The sequence below is a fragment of the Cryptotermes secundus genome, unplaced genomic scaffold (genome assembly GCF_002891405.2).
Source record: "Cryptotermes secundus unplaced genomic scaffold, Csec_1.0 scaffold639, whole genome shotgun sequence".
Lineage (NCBI taxonomy): Eukaryota > Metazoa > Arthropoda > Insecta > Blattodea > Kalotermitidae > Cryptotermes > Cryptotermes secundus.
The window spans coordinates 483074-496812 of NW_019743157.1; the positions used below are offsets into that span (position 1 = coordinate 483074).

The 13739-nt window shown below is 42.2% G+C and overlaps 1 protein-coding gene and 1 non-coding gene across 2 annotated transcripts in view; both read right to left on the bottom strand.

Moving 5' to 3' along the window:
* Positions 1–1412: 1412 nt before the first annotated feature.
* The window catches only part of LOC111873920 (bestrophin-2), a 204519-nt gene continuing 192192 nt past the window's right edge, over positions 1413–13739 (bottom strand). Inside the window, exons 9-10 of the mRNA XM_023869014.2 lie at positions 11624–11894; positions 1413–3586 (exon numbers count right to left, since the gene is read on the bottom strand). Of these exons, the coding sequence (XP_023724782.1) occupies positions 2889–3586; positions 11624–11894 (969 nt within the window). The 3' untranslated portion in view covers positions 1413–2888. The remainder of the gene's footprint in view (positions 3587–11623; positions 11895–13739) is intronic.
* On the bottom strand, positions 3963–4078 carry LOC111873938. Its single transcript, XR_002844455.1, has one exon. It is a non-coding gene; the product is annotated as a U5 spliceosomal RNA (small nuclear RNA).

Consider the following 13739-nt stretch of genomic DNA (forward strand, 5'->3'; position numbering starts at 1 on the left):
AAGCACTACACCATGATGGTGTATGGGTCAGTGGATGTATAGATCCACATTTTCTTGACCTCAGCACTAGTTGGAGGTGAGTGGTCAGCTTCAGGCCCCGGCCGCTTTATCCCTGGGAAAAGAGTCCCCAGTACCCATTGAACAGGAAGCTGGGTGGGCCCCAGAGCCCGTCTAAACAACGTGGAGAAGATAAAATTCTTGATCCTTCTGGGACTCGAACTCCGATCGTCTCAGTCTAGCCCATAGCAAGTCTCTATACCGACTATGCTAGCCCGGCTCTTACAACACAAACAGGGCAATCAAATCAAGGATGATGAGGTGGGTTGGACATGCAGCACACATGGGAGGAGAAATGCATACAAAATTTTGGTCAGAAAATCTGTGGAAAAAAATCACTTTGGGGACCCAGAAATATTACTTTTGATTCATTTTATGATCCTGTCATTATCTGAGACTATATAATTTTGAATGATAATGATGACCAGTAAATTATGAACTGGAAAGAGACAGTCACAGCCTCATAGTTGCCAGTAGAGTAAAGTTAAAGTAAAGTTATCCCTCTAACAAGCAGTGAAGGCCCGTACGGTTGTGAGATGTTGAGGCTCCCACATTTACTTTACACAATCGGCTCACAAATGGCAGTGAGGTTGCTAATGGTATGTTGCGCTCTCTGAAAGTTGGGTATTTTTTTTAACTTGCTGAGGGGACTTCAGCTTCTCAAGAAGGGTCCTGGTCCATATAGTTACACATCTTTGGGAACTTTCATAGTATTTGCCTGTCAAAACAGGTAGAACAGAGATCCCAAGTCTTCTAACCAAGTGTAAAATGCCAATCTTTCATGTGAGGCATGTCTACAGATGATAATGGGAAATATCTAGGGAATTAAGCATATGTGTCTGTAAAATGTTGTATTGGTAAAGTGAAATTTTTAACGGTAATGGAACAATCCAATGGGCCTAGCCTTTCAGGTTGTTAGTGATAATATGTAATGGTAATAAATGTAACAATGATTTTGTATAAATACAGCCATATAATTGTATATTTAAACTAAATGTTTAAAATTCAATCATGAAAACAATGTTCAAAATAAAATTAAATAATAATAACAACATCATACATAGTTGCTTATGTACTGGGTTGTGTGTTCAAGTGCATATATAATTGTGGTCTGGTCATGCCTACAGGGATTTCCCACTTCTCTATTTCCCACTGCTTGTACGTACTTATCAATAGCAAGCCATATCAGAATATCTAATATTAAAAAATAACAGTTTCATTTGAGATGACTGTAGATATGAAGCTTTGTTAATTAAGTACACTTTAAGATATTATTATGGTTGTTCAAGTAAAATCCATTCATATGATTAGCTATGCTTGGCTGTGTTCTGCCCTTCAAAAGAATGCCAAATGTCCCTAGATTTTGGTCAGAGAAAGAAGCCAAGGCCACAGAGGTGCCGTGGTTCCAGCAGGCCAGTGAGTTTTCTGTAGAGGGGAACCATCAGATGGTGCTGCAAGACGATGCCTGTAGCAGCCAAGGAAATTCTCTGTGGAGGGGACCATTGGAGAGCGCTTCAATTGGATGCAATCAGCAGCCCAGGGAGGTGTCTGTGGAGGGAACCCATCAGCAAATGCTGCAATGGGATACCAGCCTCAATGCCCATGGGGATTGCTTTAACAGCCTTTATTCCTTCAATATGAACAACTCACAAATGAATGTTCTTTGAACAACCCTCATATTTATAAGGAACCTTCCTCAAACAATCTAATACTCCTAAACATGAGTCTCAGTTGTGACGACTGTAGCATACGCAGCTTGGCTAAGTAAGTATAAGTATGATTCGAAATACTGCTTGAACAATCACACTTGCAGATATTCAACATATCTCAAAATTTTAAACTTTAAAAATAAATTCTTTGTTGGATAAACAATGTTATGCAGTTTGAGTATACTGCCTGTATATATTGTATATGAGACATAATACAAGAATAGTCATGTAAAAACTTGTTGGAATGTGAAAAGCTAAACTAGGACACAAAAATAAAATCATAGTTTCTGTACATAAGAAATTCAGTTGGGATTGTAATCTGATCCCTTTGGGTCATAGACAAAGGCAAGGCATGACAACATTTCAACGCACATTATTAATAGTACCACTCCCATATAGTCACTCAGCACCATCTGCGATCAATTTTAATACCTAGGGACTTGAAGTTATGGTAATATATTTATGTCATCGTTAAATATGTATATATCCAGCTATAGCAGTGAGTTACTGCATAGTGTCTCATGATCATGCATGCAACTTGTCCTGATACAGGAAGATATTTCGCTGCGTATATTGATGTAAACAGGAATACCTCTCAACTCTGGCTTGTTGACATCACAGCCAATTCAGAATTTCATACAAGCCTGTTCACTCACTCTTACTGACAATACTATTAAATATTAAAACTTGGCACACTTTTCTTCTTGACCACTTCTCAACGTACTCTGCTGTTCGAGTCATTTATTTTTAATTTTCATACTAATGCAATTTATTTATCTCAGCAGAAATATCTACAACTACCTGTCCTTCAAAGTCTGCTGCCTTTTTGCAGTCTCCAAAATTGAACTTCGGTTCCAGTTGACTCTCTTTTGATCCTAATAATTACCAGTCAGGCTTTTATAACCTAATGTGCACCCACTAGTGAACAATCATAATTCATATTATTGTTACACATTTCTATCTCCAGTCTTGAGTGTCTCAGTATTTACTATTCTTAGACTTCAGTCTGGGGACTGCAATGTCCTTCCATACTGTCGGAGAAGTGACTCAGTAAAATGACTTCCGAACACATTCACGTCGCTTCTACCTACGGATAATTTATTGCGGTTCACTATGCAGTGGCTACACATACACTTCGCCGCGCTTGGTGGAATTGGCCTGCGACGCGACGCTCGCCTTCCTGCTGCGATCTTCCCGCGAAGCGCTCTCGTTAGCGCTGTTTGTCCCGTCTTCCTCGGAACCAGAACTGAGTTCTGTGAGCGTCACGGTTGGCTGTACCACCTGCAGGGACTGTGGTGGTGTGTTAGGGGCGCTGCTCACGTTGCTGAACCCTAGGGACGTGAGCAGAGGCTGACTCATCGTGACTGGCGTGAGCGTCATGGTGCTCATAGCCACGTTGACGGGTGCTGTAGCGAGAACAGCAGTCGCTGTGCCTGGGTTGCCGTTCAGCGTGACGGAGCTGATGCCTGCCGTCTTGAGAGCAGGCGACAGGACCGCGTGGGCTAGGGCAGCGGTGCCTCCTGGTCCGCCCTGGTGGTGATGGTGGTGTCCGCCAGAACCACCTTCCGTTTCCTGTATTGGGGACAGCACCACCTGCACAACTGGTAGCTCGGTCGAGTACCCTTGGTGATGGTGATGGTGGTGGTGCACGCCATTCAGCACCGCCGGCGTGGAGGAACCTCCACTCGTTCCGCTGACAATGTTCATGCTTGCGAGCTTGTTCTCGCGATCAACCACCTCTTTGGTTACGTCCGGTGTGGGAATTCGGGGTCGATTCTTCAGAGCCATAGGTACTACTGACCCGTTCATCTTGGTAGTGCCTGCAACAGACGATGCATTTTGTTGAATGACAGTTCGATTAATCGCATTGCACATCGGTAAGTTGAGTTCAAGGTAAAGTTGTCCCTGTGCTCAATTAAGCATTATGACATGAAGACATGTTGAAGAGTAGAGGTACAGGTCCATCATTCTTGACCTCTGGACTAGATGGATGTGAGTGGTCGGCTTCACGCCACCGGCCTCTTTATCCCGGGGGAAATCGTTCCCGGTACCCATTGGACAGGAGGCTGGGCACACCGGTGTCCCTCTAATTCAAATGTCGGGTTCGTTTTCCTGTTTCTGCCAATTTGAAAAATTCAGGGATTGGGTCAAAATCGTTTCTGCTATCACCTCTATATTATCGGCGAATCTCGCAAGTGCCCGGCGAAAGCTGGGCAGCTACAAAAAATTATTTAAAGACTCATTATGTTCCCCTCCACGGAAATCTTTTGTAAAAGGAGAAAGATTTATGCGTATTGACTATCAGTGAGTCTCGACCCTAAACAGGATTAGTTTTTGGCCAGTTGATATCAATCTATTACGCCTATAAGTTTTTATTTCTGTCTCGTATGAATTTCCTCGTACAATCATTTAAAAATTGACCGATATATTAACTCCGTTTGCAAATATGAAGGTAAATATAAAATTCGAGGTAATTTTTGTTGTGATTAATTCAATATATGCCGGTCACGGTAGCCGAGCGGTCTAAGGCATGAACTGTCTTCGCTCGCTCGGAAGCCGGGATCGTGTGTTCGAATCTCATAAAAGGCACCGATGATTTGTTTGTGTATGTGTTTATTCTGTGTTTGTGTTGTGCTGTGTTTAGGTAGAGGTCTTGCGACGAGCTGATCACCCGTCCAAGGAGTCCTACCGTCTGTAAAATGATGATTAAACTAAAAAATAATCAGAGGGCAGGGCCCAGGGGGGCTGTAGAGCCAACGAAAAAAAAACATCAATACACTTTCATTATTAGTTGTGCTGACAAAATGAGGGCGCCTAGTTACATATACTTTGCATATTTATAAAATTCAATTCATGTAGCCAAACGATACACAAGTTTCCTCATTTCTTCAGAGTAAAATATTTTCCGTTTGAGCCATCTTTACATCTATTCACCACCAACTCCAGCAACACTCTGAATCTTTACAACACTTCCGTAAATTTTCCTTTGGCCCAAGCAGCCATCTTCATATTGAAGTGTCATTCTTCCGTAACGTTAGTCAATCTTCAAGCCCTCTGACCAAATTTGTATATACGAGTAACTAACATATAAATTATATTAAAATAATTAATGAGAGTACAAATATTACACAAATTCGTTAGTTTTTCATAATAATAGTTTTCATAATTAGCTTACTTTTCTATAATAGGTTAATTTAATCGTATTTTGGCGAGTATCGTTAGCAAAAGTAATGACAGGATAATATTAAGATTCTTGACATATTTGTGGCTTCGATTTGTTCCTTATATGTTTTCATTTGTGCGGTAGCGTAGTGGTTGAGGGGCTATGCTACAAGCCGGAAGGTCGCGGGTTCAAGTCCCGATGAGGTCACTGGATTTTTTTCAGTTGACCTAATCCTTCCAGCCGCAACAGAAATGAGTATCAAGAATTAATTAAATAATTTTCCTGTGGAGTAAAGCGCGGCCGGCGCGTAAGGCTGACAACCCTACCGCCATTTTTGAGCCGATTGTCTACATAATGTGGGACCCTCAACGTCTCACAGCCCCATGGGCCTTCACGGCCTGGTACAGGGATAGATTTACTTTTTTTTTACTTTACATATTTAATTTCAACAGTTTTTTTTAAGTTTCTTCTTTTTCTTGTCTTGTTTCATTGGAATTATCAATTTCTTCTTCAACAAATTCGTTGTTGAGTTATGGGCTAGAAAATGAAAAGTAAAAGTAAGGAGACCTCGTTTAATTTCCTGAGATTGCGCCTTTTCATATGAACTCTGTCCGTTATTTGTTTACTCACTGCCAGTCTTTCCCTAACCTCTTCCATCATCAGATAGTGGTCAGCATCACCAGGCCAAGAAGACGTGTGGAAGAGGTTGGAGGTATAGGTCTATGTTTAGTAACCTCGACACTGGCTAGAGGGGAGTGTACCCATTCGACAGATAGCTTGGTTGGCCTGGACACTGTGGAAAGGAGAGTCAACAAATCGAACGCAGATTCCTCGAATTCTGACTGAGCTATCCGGCTTCAGTACACGTGGATATCTGCGACATTTCTCTTCACACGTCCTTGCCACTTCAACAGTCCGTCATCTACACGCAGCAGTGATTATTCCTGCATCTTACGGTGTATCGCTTTGCGCAGTCGTGAGTTGATTACCTTTGTTGTAATTGCATCCTGTGCAGAGCATGCGCATTCGTATCTCTGAAGGCAGACAACTTCCAGACCTGTGAAAGCCTCCGTAAATGATACAGAAATCGCTGGGAATGTATGTTTAGAATACCGACCAAGGTCTTGTGTGTGTGTGTGTGAACCGTGTCATTTCACTGTCGTACTGTGTACTTTTCTGATTAGTGTCATGGCGCTACTGAAACGAAGAATATCACCCTTTATATCTCCTTATGAAGGCTTCGAAACGTGGTAATTCAAGAGATAACAGGAGAAGAGGTTTGTTATTTGAGTAAGATTTGAGGTTCGCTCTGCTCTGAATATGATTACAGGCTTCTGTTGGGTAATTACCAAAGTAATTACCCATTTTCAGGGTATAAAACTACCCTCAGCTATTTACCTATCACGAAGATATAGGCAGCGAGTTCTTTCGAAACGTCGGTAACGTCTTGCCCCAATACACGAAATTAGCAAAGAAATTGCCTCAGTCGTCAAAACTATTCTAGTTTATTTTCAACATTAAGAAAGAGGACGCAGATTCCTCCGAAACAATGGCGAAGTTCTACCAGACTACACGGGGTTAACAAAGTTTTAAAAGTAGCGCGTTTATCTGAAACGTTGGTGACATTCTACTAGACTAAACAGTGTTATAAAACTTTTCGGAGAAACCCAACAACAATCTTCATACTTCCCGCCTTGGGAAATTCAAATCTCCCTCATTTGTCCCACGGTTACCAACCTAAGAGCACAAAGCTAAACTTTCATAGGAGGCCTGGCTAGAGACAAATGCTCTTCCTCTCATGCACGCGCGCAAGAACACACTAGCAGGGCGGACGAGCCCTAAGTTTAAAAGATGAAATTACAAAAAAAGTTACAAGTAAAAGGAAAATTATATCTGGGCTGCCACGCAGAGCGAAAACGTGAGAAACAAAAGTTGGCAGATCACCGGGAAGAATCACGACAGTTTTTGCAACACACCACCGGAAATTCGTTGTTATATAAGAAATGCGCTGACAATTCGAAGCCTGCTGACATGACTATCGGTGGTTTCTAAATGCACACAAACTCCGCCGTTGACTACTGACACAATGGCAACAGTACAACGGAAAAAAAAGTCCCGTTTTAACCCAGAATGTTTCAAATTAAGGAATATTAGAGGGAATGTAGAACGCATGGGGGGAAGAAGAGAAATGCATATGGGATATCGGTGGGAGAGCCAGAAGGAAAAAGACCAATAGGCAGACCTAGACTTAGGCGGAACGACAATATTTAAATTAATTTTAGGGAAACAGGGTGGGGTGGTAAGGGTTGAATTGATCTGGTTCAGAATAGGGACCAGGGGAAGACTCTTGTGAACACGGCAATGAACCTTATGGTTCCATAAAATGCTTGAAAGTTCTTGAGTAACTGTACAACCGGCGCCATCTCAAGAAGGGCTCAGCTCCACGAGTGGGTGAGTGGTATGTTAAAGACTGTGATTTAGATTATACAAGTTTAACGTTATTATCAGATAACACAACAAAAGGAACAACATTAAAATTTTACAAAGCCATGTCAGTCTATTATGTTATGAAGAACAGATAAGCAATTATTTTGACAAATTAAGTTGCAGGAAGATATGTAGAACACAACCTATAATTTGGCCACTCGCATGACAAGAATACGGGAACTTCTTCAATATATTCGTAATTACGAACTACAGCTTCTTTTTTCTATCTTTTTGCTGATAGCCTTCTGAGAATAGTTGCAAACTGCATAAGACAGACGCGGCTTCTAAACTTCTTTGTACTCGTATGTGTTATTGACCGGAGAGATGGAACAGCAGAGTCTGAAGATCCTATCATCAGAGTCCAAATTACTCGTCTGAGGACTTAAGCGTAATTTAATGACGGAGAGACAAAAAATCGTCAATAAATTTAGTGGGGACGTTCACCATTTGCGAATCACTCTCAAAGTACTGACTATCCTTTCTTGCCGTTGAGGTCATCCTTTCATGATTATATGTAGGAATCTGATGACTGTACCGGGGGGTTCAGAAACTATATCCACTATTCACGGACCGCCTCTGTAGTCTAGTGGTTCCTGGCTACAGATCCAGAGGTCTAGGGTTCGATTACCGGCGCTACCAGCTTTTTCTGAGAAGTAGTGGGTCTGCAACGAGGTCCACTCAGCCTCATGATGATAACTGAGGAGCTATTTCAAGGAAACTGCGGCTCCGGTCTAGAAAACGGATATTAACGGCCGTGGGGATTCGTTGCGCATACAACGCGACACCCTCTATCCGCAAAAAGTTGGCACTAACTTCGCCGACAAGCGGCGGACGCTCGGTCGGTATAGTTCGCTTGCGGACTAAAGCCACGGAGTATATCCACTATTCAGATAACATTATCTGTGTTCATGTGAACGTTAGAACTTCCAAATTTAAATCCTACAGTGAAAAGCCGCCAATTTAAGTTATGACAGCTGCTATTTTTCATGGGTAAATGATATACAGACTTATTATAATACGCCTCAAGAACTTAAAATGCGCGTTTTATTTGCAAGGGCTGATCCGCTAAACGGACCGATGTGTGCTCCACTAAACACTGGAATTTTGCAACTACATCTTTTGATATTCGGAGATTAAATAAAGACATGACAACAATGCTATATTCTCCCGCCCTAGTTGGGGCTTGTTACGTTACCCACAAGATGGAGAATTGATAATTAAATGGAGGTTCTACTACAGAGAGATGTGTGCTATTAGCTTTGTGCTCCGCCTGCCTTAACTTTGGAGACTAAGCTCCAGAACTTGTTTGGTAGCTGCAGCGAAGAGAAATCTTTTTGCCCACGCCAGGAATCCAATTCGGGTAGGCCAGACCGTTCCTAATCACCAGGGCCCGGATTTTGATGACATGTCATCTTTTTTCCCTCGTATCTTATGCGATGCTCTTAAATATATAAATCTCGGATATGAGATGCTTGTTACAGATATGTAAATTTTATAGGCAATTTTTTGTCATTTTTTTACATTTTTAGGTTTAAGGTCATTTTTTCATTATGGGGGTAATTTTTTGGACTTTTAATGGTATTTCTTGTCATTTTTGGCCATTTTAAGGAACTTTTCTTCATGTGTTTTCTGAAATGTGAATAACATGGAAGCGAAGTGTTCTTTCTTTTCTCCTTTAGGTCACTTTTCTGGATATTTTTCGGTCATTTTATAGGCAATTTTTTGAATATTTTCGGGTCGTCAAAATCCGGGCCCTGCATATTACATTTCTGGGTCATATTTTAGGTCATTTTTCTGGATTTTTTGGTCATTTTATACGTCATTTTTTTAAATATATTCAGGTCATCAAAATCCGGGTCCTGCTAATCACTTACTGCGCTATGTCTGTGCTGTGCTGTATACTGTTATCGGCCAACCAGATGCTTGCTTTGCATGCATGATTCTGCGCAAGAATTTCGGAATAACACCTTGAAATAGGTCGCCACAGCGTCCTTCCTCGTTCTTCACATCATTACTGACACTAACCAACTTCTTATTCTCTCCTCTTGCTCCAACTTTGGAGCAGAGGGCTGATTTCTCAGTTTCATGATCATTTTACAGACGATAGGACTCCTTGGACGGGTGATCAGCTCGTCGCAAGGCCGCTATCTAAACACAGGACAACACAAACACAGAAGAAACGCACATACATACCAAACATCCATGTCTTGTGTGGTATTCGAACCTACGATTCCGGCTTCCGGGGAAGCAAAGACAGTTCATGCCTTAGACCGCTCGGCTACCGTGACCGGCAGTGTATAAGAATTAAGTTAGTACCTCACAGGAAACAGATCTGAACCCACGATCCCGACTTCCGAGCGAGCGAAGACAGTTCATGCCTTAGACCGCTTGGCTGCCGTGACCGGCACTAACAACAAATTTGGGGTAACATAAAATAATGCTGAATGTTTAAATTAATTCTTATATGTTGATTCCATAATTCGACACAAAAATATTCCATCACGTCTCACTTCTGTATAGCCATTTAAATTTTTCGCAATTTCTTTGTTTGTTTTTGTATTAATTCTTAGTCTTCTTCTACATTCTCTCAACTATATAATAAAGGGCTCAGCCCCTAACAGAAATGAGTACCACGAATCTCCCTGGGGGATAAAGGGCGGCCGGCGAGGAAGGCTGAGAACCTCACCGCCATCTGTGAGCCAATTGTCTAGAAGATGTGTCAGCTTTTGACGTCTCACAACCCTATGGGCCTTCACGGCCTGTTACAGGGATAGCTAAAAAGAAATATGATCAAGGGGGTTGCTGTAGCAGTATTCGGAAGGTGCCCCGTTCAACTCTACACCTGAACGGCGACTATCCCACACAGATTTTTGGCGATTCTCTTGAGACCCTCCAGGCAAATGTCAGAATATTACCTAGATTAGACCACTCCCGCATCCTTCCAAACCATCATTTATTTCTCATCCAGCCATCGACGTCAGCCTAGCTGCTGTAACACCCCTAAGTGATCGACAAATGAGTAATCAACCGTAAATTCAACGCGAGAAAATTATAAGTTAGTGAATAACATTTATTCTCATTTAAATATCATTATTTCAAATTGCTTAATAACTGGTGTACGTACACTCATGTGCATATACAAAAGAAAAGGATACAAAGAAATGCGGGTTTCAAGAAATTGTCAAATTTTGCCTGAACAGACATGTGATTCATTTAATTAATTCATTCATTACTTTAAAGTCTGTATTGAACTGTGAACGGAGCCGGGATAGCGCAGTCGGTATAGCGACTGGCTACGGGCTGGACGATTGAGAGGTCGGAGTTCGAGTTCCGATAGGGTCAAGAATTTTCTCTTCTCCACATCTTCTACACTGTTTCTGGGGTTCACCCAGCCTCCTGTCCAATGGGTACCGGGGGCTCTTTCCTCGCGGGTAGGACGCGCCATAGCTCAAGCGGTTAGTCGCTGGCTTCTCACCGCGGCGGCCCGGGTTCGATCCCTAGTTTGGTCAAGTAGGATTTGTGGTGGAAAAAGTGGCGCTGGGGCGGGTTTTCTCCGAGTACTTCGGTTTTCCCCTCCCGATGAGATCATCGCACTAGGCCCTGGGGTTTACTCAGCCTCTAAGATAAATGAGTACCAGGAATTAATTAAATGATTTTCCTGGGGAGTGAAGCGCGGCCGGCGCGTAAGGCTGACAACCTTACCGCCATCTTTGAGCTGATTGTCTAGATAATGTGGGACCCTCAACGTCTCACACCCTTATGGGCCTTCACGGCCTGTTACAGGGATAGCTTTACTTTACTTACTTTTTACTTTACTTCGGTTTCCCCTGCCAATCTTCATTCCACCAAATTCTCCATCATCATAATCACCCGGGGCAGGCTACAATAGGCCAATCAGTGGACCCAGTTGGACTCCACCGCCCACTAAGCGAATTAAAAAAAAATAATTCCCCGCAGGTAAAGAGGCCTGGGCGTGAAGCTGACCACTCACCTCCAACTAGTGCTGAGGTCAAGAAAACGTGGATCTATAGATCCACTCCCCCCTATACGCCTTCATGCCTCAGTGTTTAATTAGTTAAGCACAGGGACAACTTTACCTTTTTACTTCATTTTTCAATCCGGTTGAACTGTAACCAGATTGGCGGTTACTTACTGTATATGAGACAATTCTGTAAGAATCTGCAGTGGCTGCAGAGTGAATACGCACCTTGTCTACTGGCGCCGCGGTGCTGCCCCCGACCGGACTTGCGGCTCACAAATCTGTCGTAAAACGACATCTTGTGCTGTAGCACGGAGTTAGGCCCTCCCGGGGGCCCAGGAGGTCCCGCTTCTGGACTTGAATACACCGAGTTGTGGCGCCCTCTACCAAAGAGGCCTGAAGAGTAGGTGGTGCTGGAGGAGCGCACAGACCCCATTCGATTCAGCTGCCGCTGAAACCAGTTCTTCCTTCGCTCTACCAGCGGCGTGTCAACGCTCTCCTGCGGGAATAACACGCACTTAACCTTACTGACTAGGGCCCAGATTTTTTTGAAAATGCATATTTTGAGGGTTTTTGGTCGTTATTGCATATTTTAAACGTAAGAGCATATTTCTGCATATATGTTTGAAATTAAGGATAAGACAACCGATTTATGTGGCCGATGCATAGTAAATTTCGTAGTTGTTAAGCTACATCCAGACAAAACCGGCAAACCTCATCTTCTTGCTTGCAAAGTACTAGAGAAAACCAACCATAGCACAATAGCAAGATCTGTAAATGATTCTCTGCGACTACTATGGCCATCTGGAATTGAGAATAATTGTTGTAAGGTGCTTGCATTGCTCACAGATGGAGCTTTCTATATGTTGAAAGCAGCAAATCTTATCTTATACACGTAACCTGTTTAGCTCAAGGATTACACCGTATTGCAGAAAAATACGCGCACAGTCTCCAGCCGTTAAGGATTTAATTGCAAATGGGAAAAAATTGTTTCTGAAAGCACCGGCTAGTGTCCAGTTCTACAAATACTGCCTACCTCAGGTTCCTCTGCCACCTTAACCTGTCCTAACTAACTAGGTGGGGGACATGGATATCTGCAGTTTCATATTATCAGGAGAATTTCAATCAAGTAAAAGAAGTGGTTACAAAACTTGAAGATGAGAATGCATGTGTCCGTGAAGCAAAAGTGGTGATTGAAAGTGATAATGTTTATCATGATGTGAATTTTATCCATGCACATTTTTCTACATTTTCAAAAGCCATTGAGAGCTTAGAATCTTGTGGTGCTCTCCTTCACGACTCACTTGAACTCGTTCAGAAAGCAACTTGTTCACTGAATTTCGCACTAGGCGAAATTGGAGACAAGATTAAATGCAAGTTAGAAATGGTGTTGAATTCGAACCCAGGACTAAAAGAGATTCGGTCAATTAGTTAGTACTTGAGTGGAATTTGGGTGTATTTGCCAGATGAATGTTCCGAACCTTCGGCGCCAGTGTATAAACACTGTCCAATCGCGCCAATTGATGTAGAAAGATCATTCTCAGCCTATAAACTCATTTTGACGGACAACAGACGTAGTTTGTCTCCAGAAAACACTGAAAGACTTCTAGTTGCCTATTGTGATGCTACTTTCTGCAGTGAAGGATACAAGTAAATAGGTGAGTCTATTCAAAGTGACCTGCTTCTTAAGTGCATATTTTCCCGCTTTTTAGAGCATATTTTAAGTGTTTATAGCGCATAAAGATCCGGGCCCTAGCAATGACACACTCTCAACTTAGCAGAGATTTCTTCGGACTCTCCTCCTTAATTTTACAATGGCCACACTCTTCAGTTTTTCGTTTCTAAGATCAACATACCTTTGGTTCTTTTTAAGTCAGTTCGTAACATGAGAAGTGCAGTCGCATGTTATGCGTTCCTGAAGATTTCGCATAATTCAAGACAAGGTTTCTCATAGGGATAATTTCGTATTATTTAAAAATGTGTGCATAAAGTGAGTTTTCATTAATATTTTTGTTATCGAGCTATTTGAAATTCGCACGAAATGCGACCGCACTGTATCATGGTTTTACAAATGCACGAAATTAAACAATGGAACTCTTGATATTTTGAAAGTTGTAACCAATTCAATTTTTACATAAAACGACCCCAACAATATATCCCCCCACCACAGCGTGGCGTGCCCCAAAATTTTGGAAACCACTGCCGTTCTGAGAACCACAGAGCCTTAACCGAATCCTCTCTGCGTAAAAAATAAAATATATCTCGTTTAGGAAATTGTAAGATTAGGAGAAACTGGAATTCAATAAGTATATTATGTTACTGGGGGAAATACCATAAAGACGCT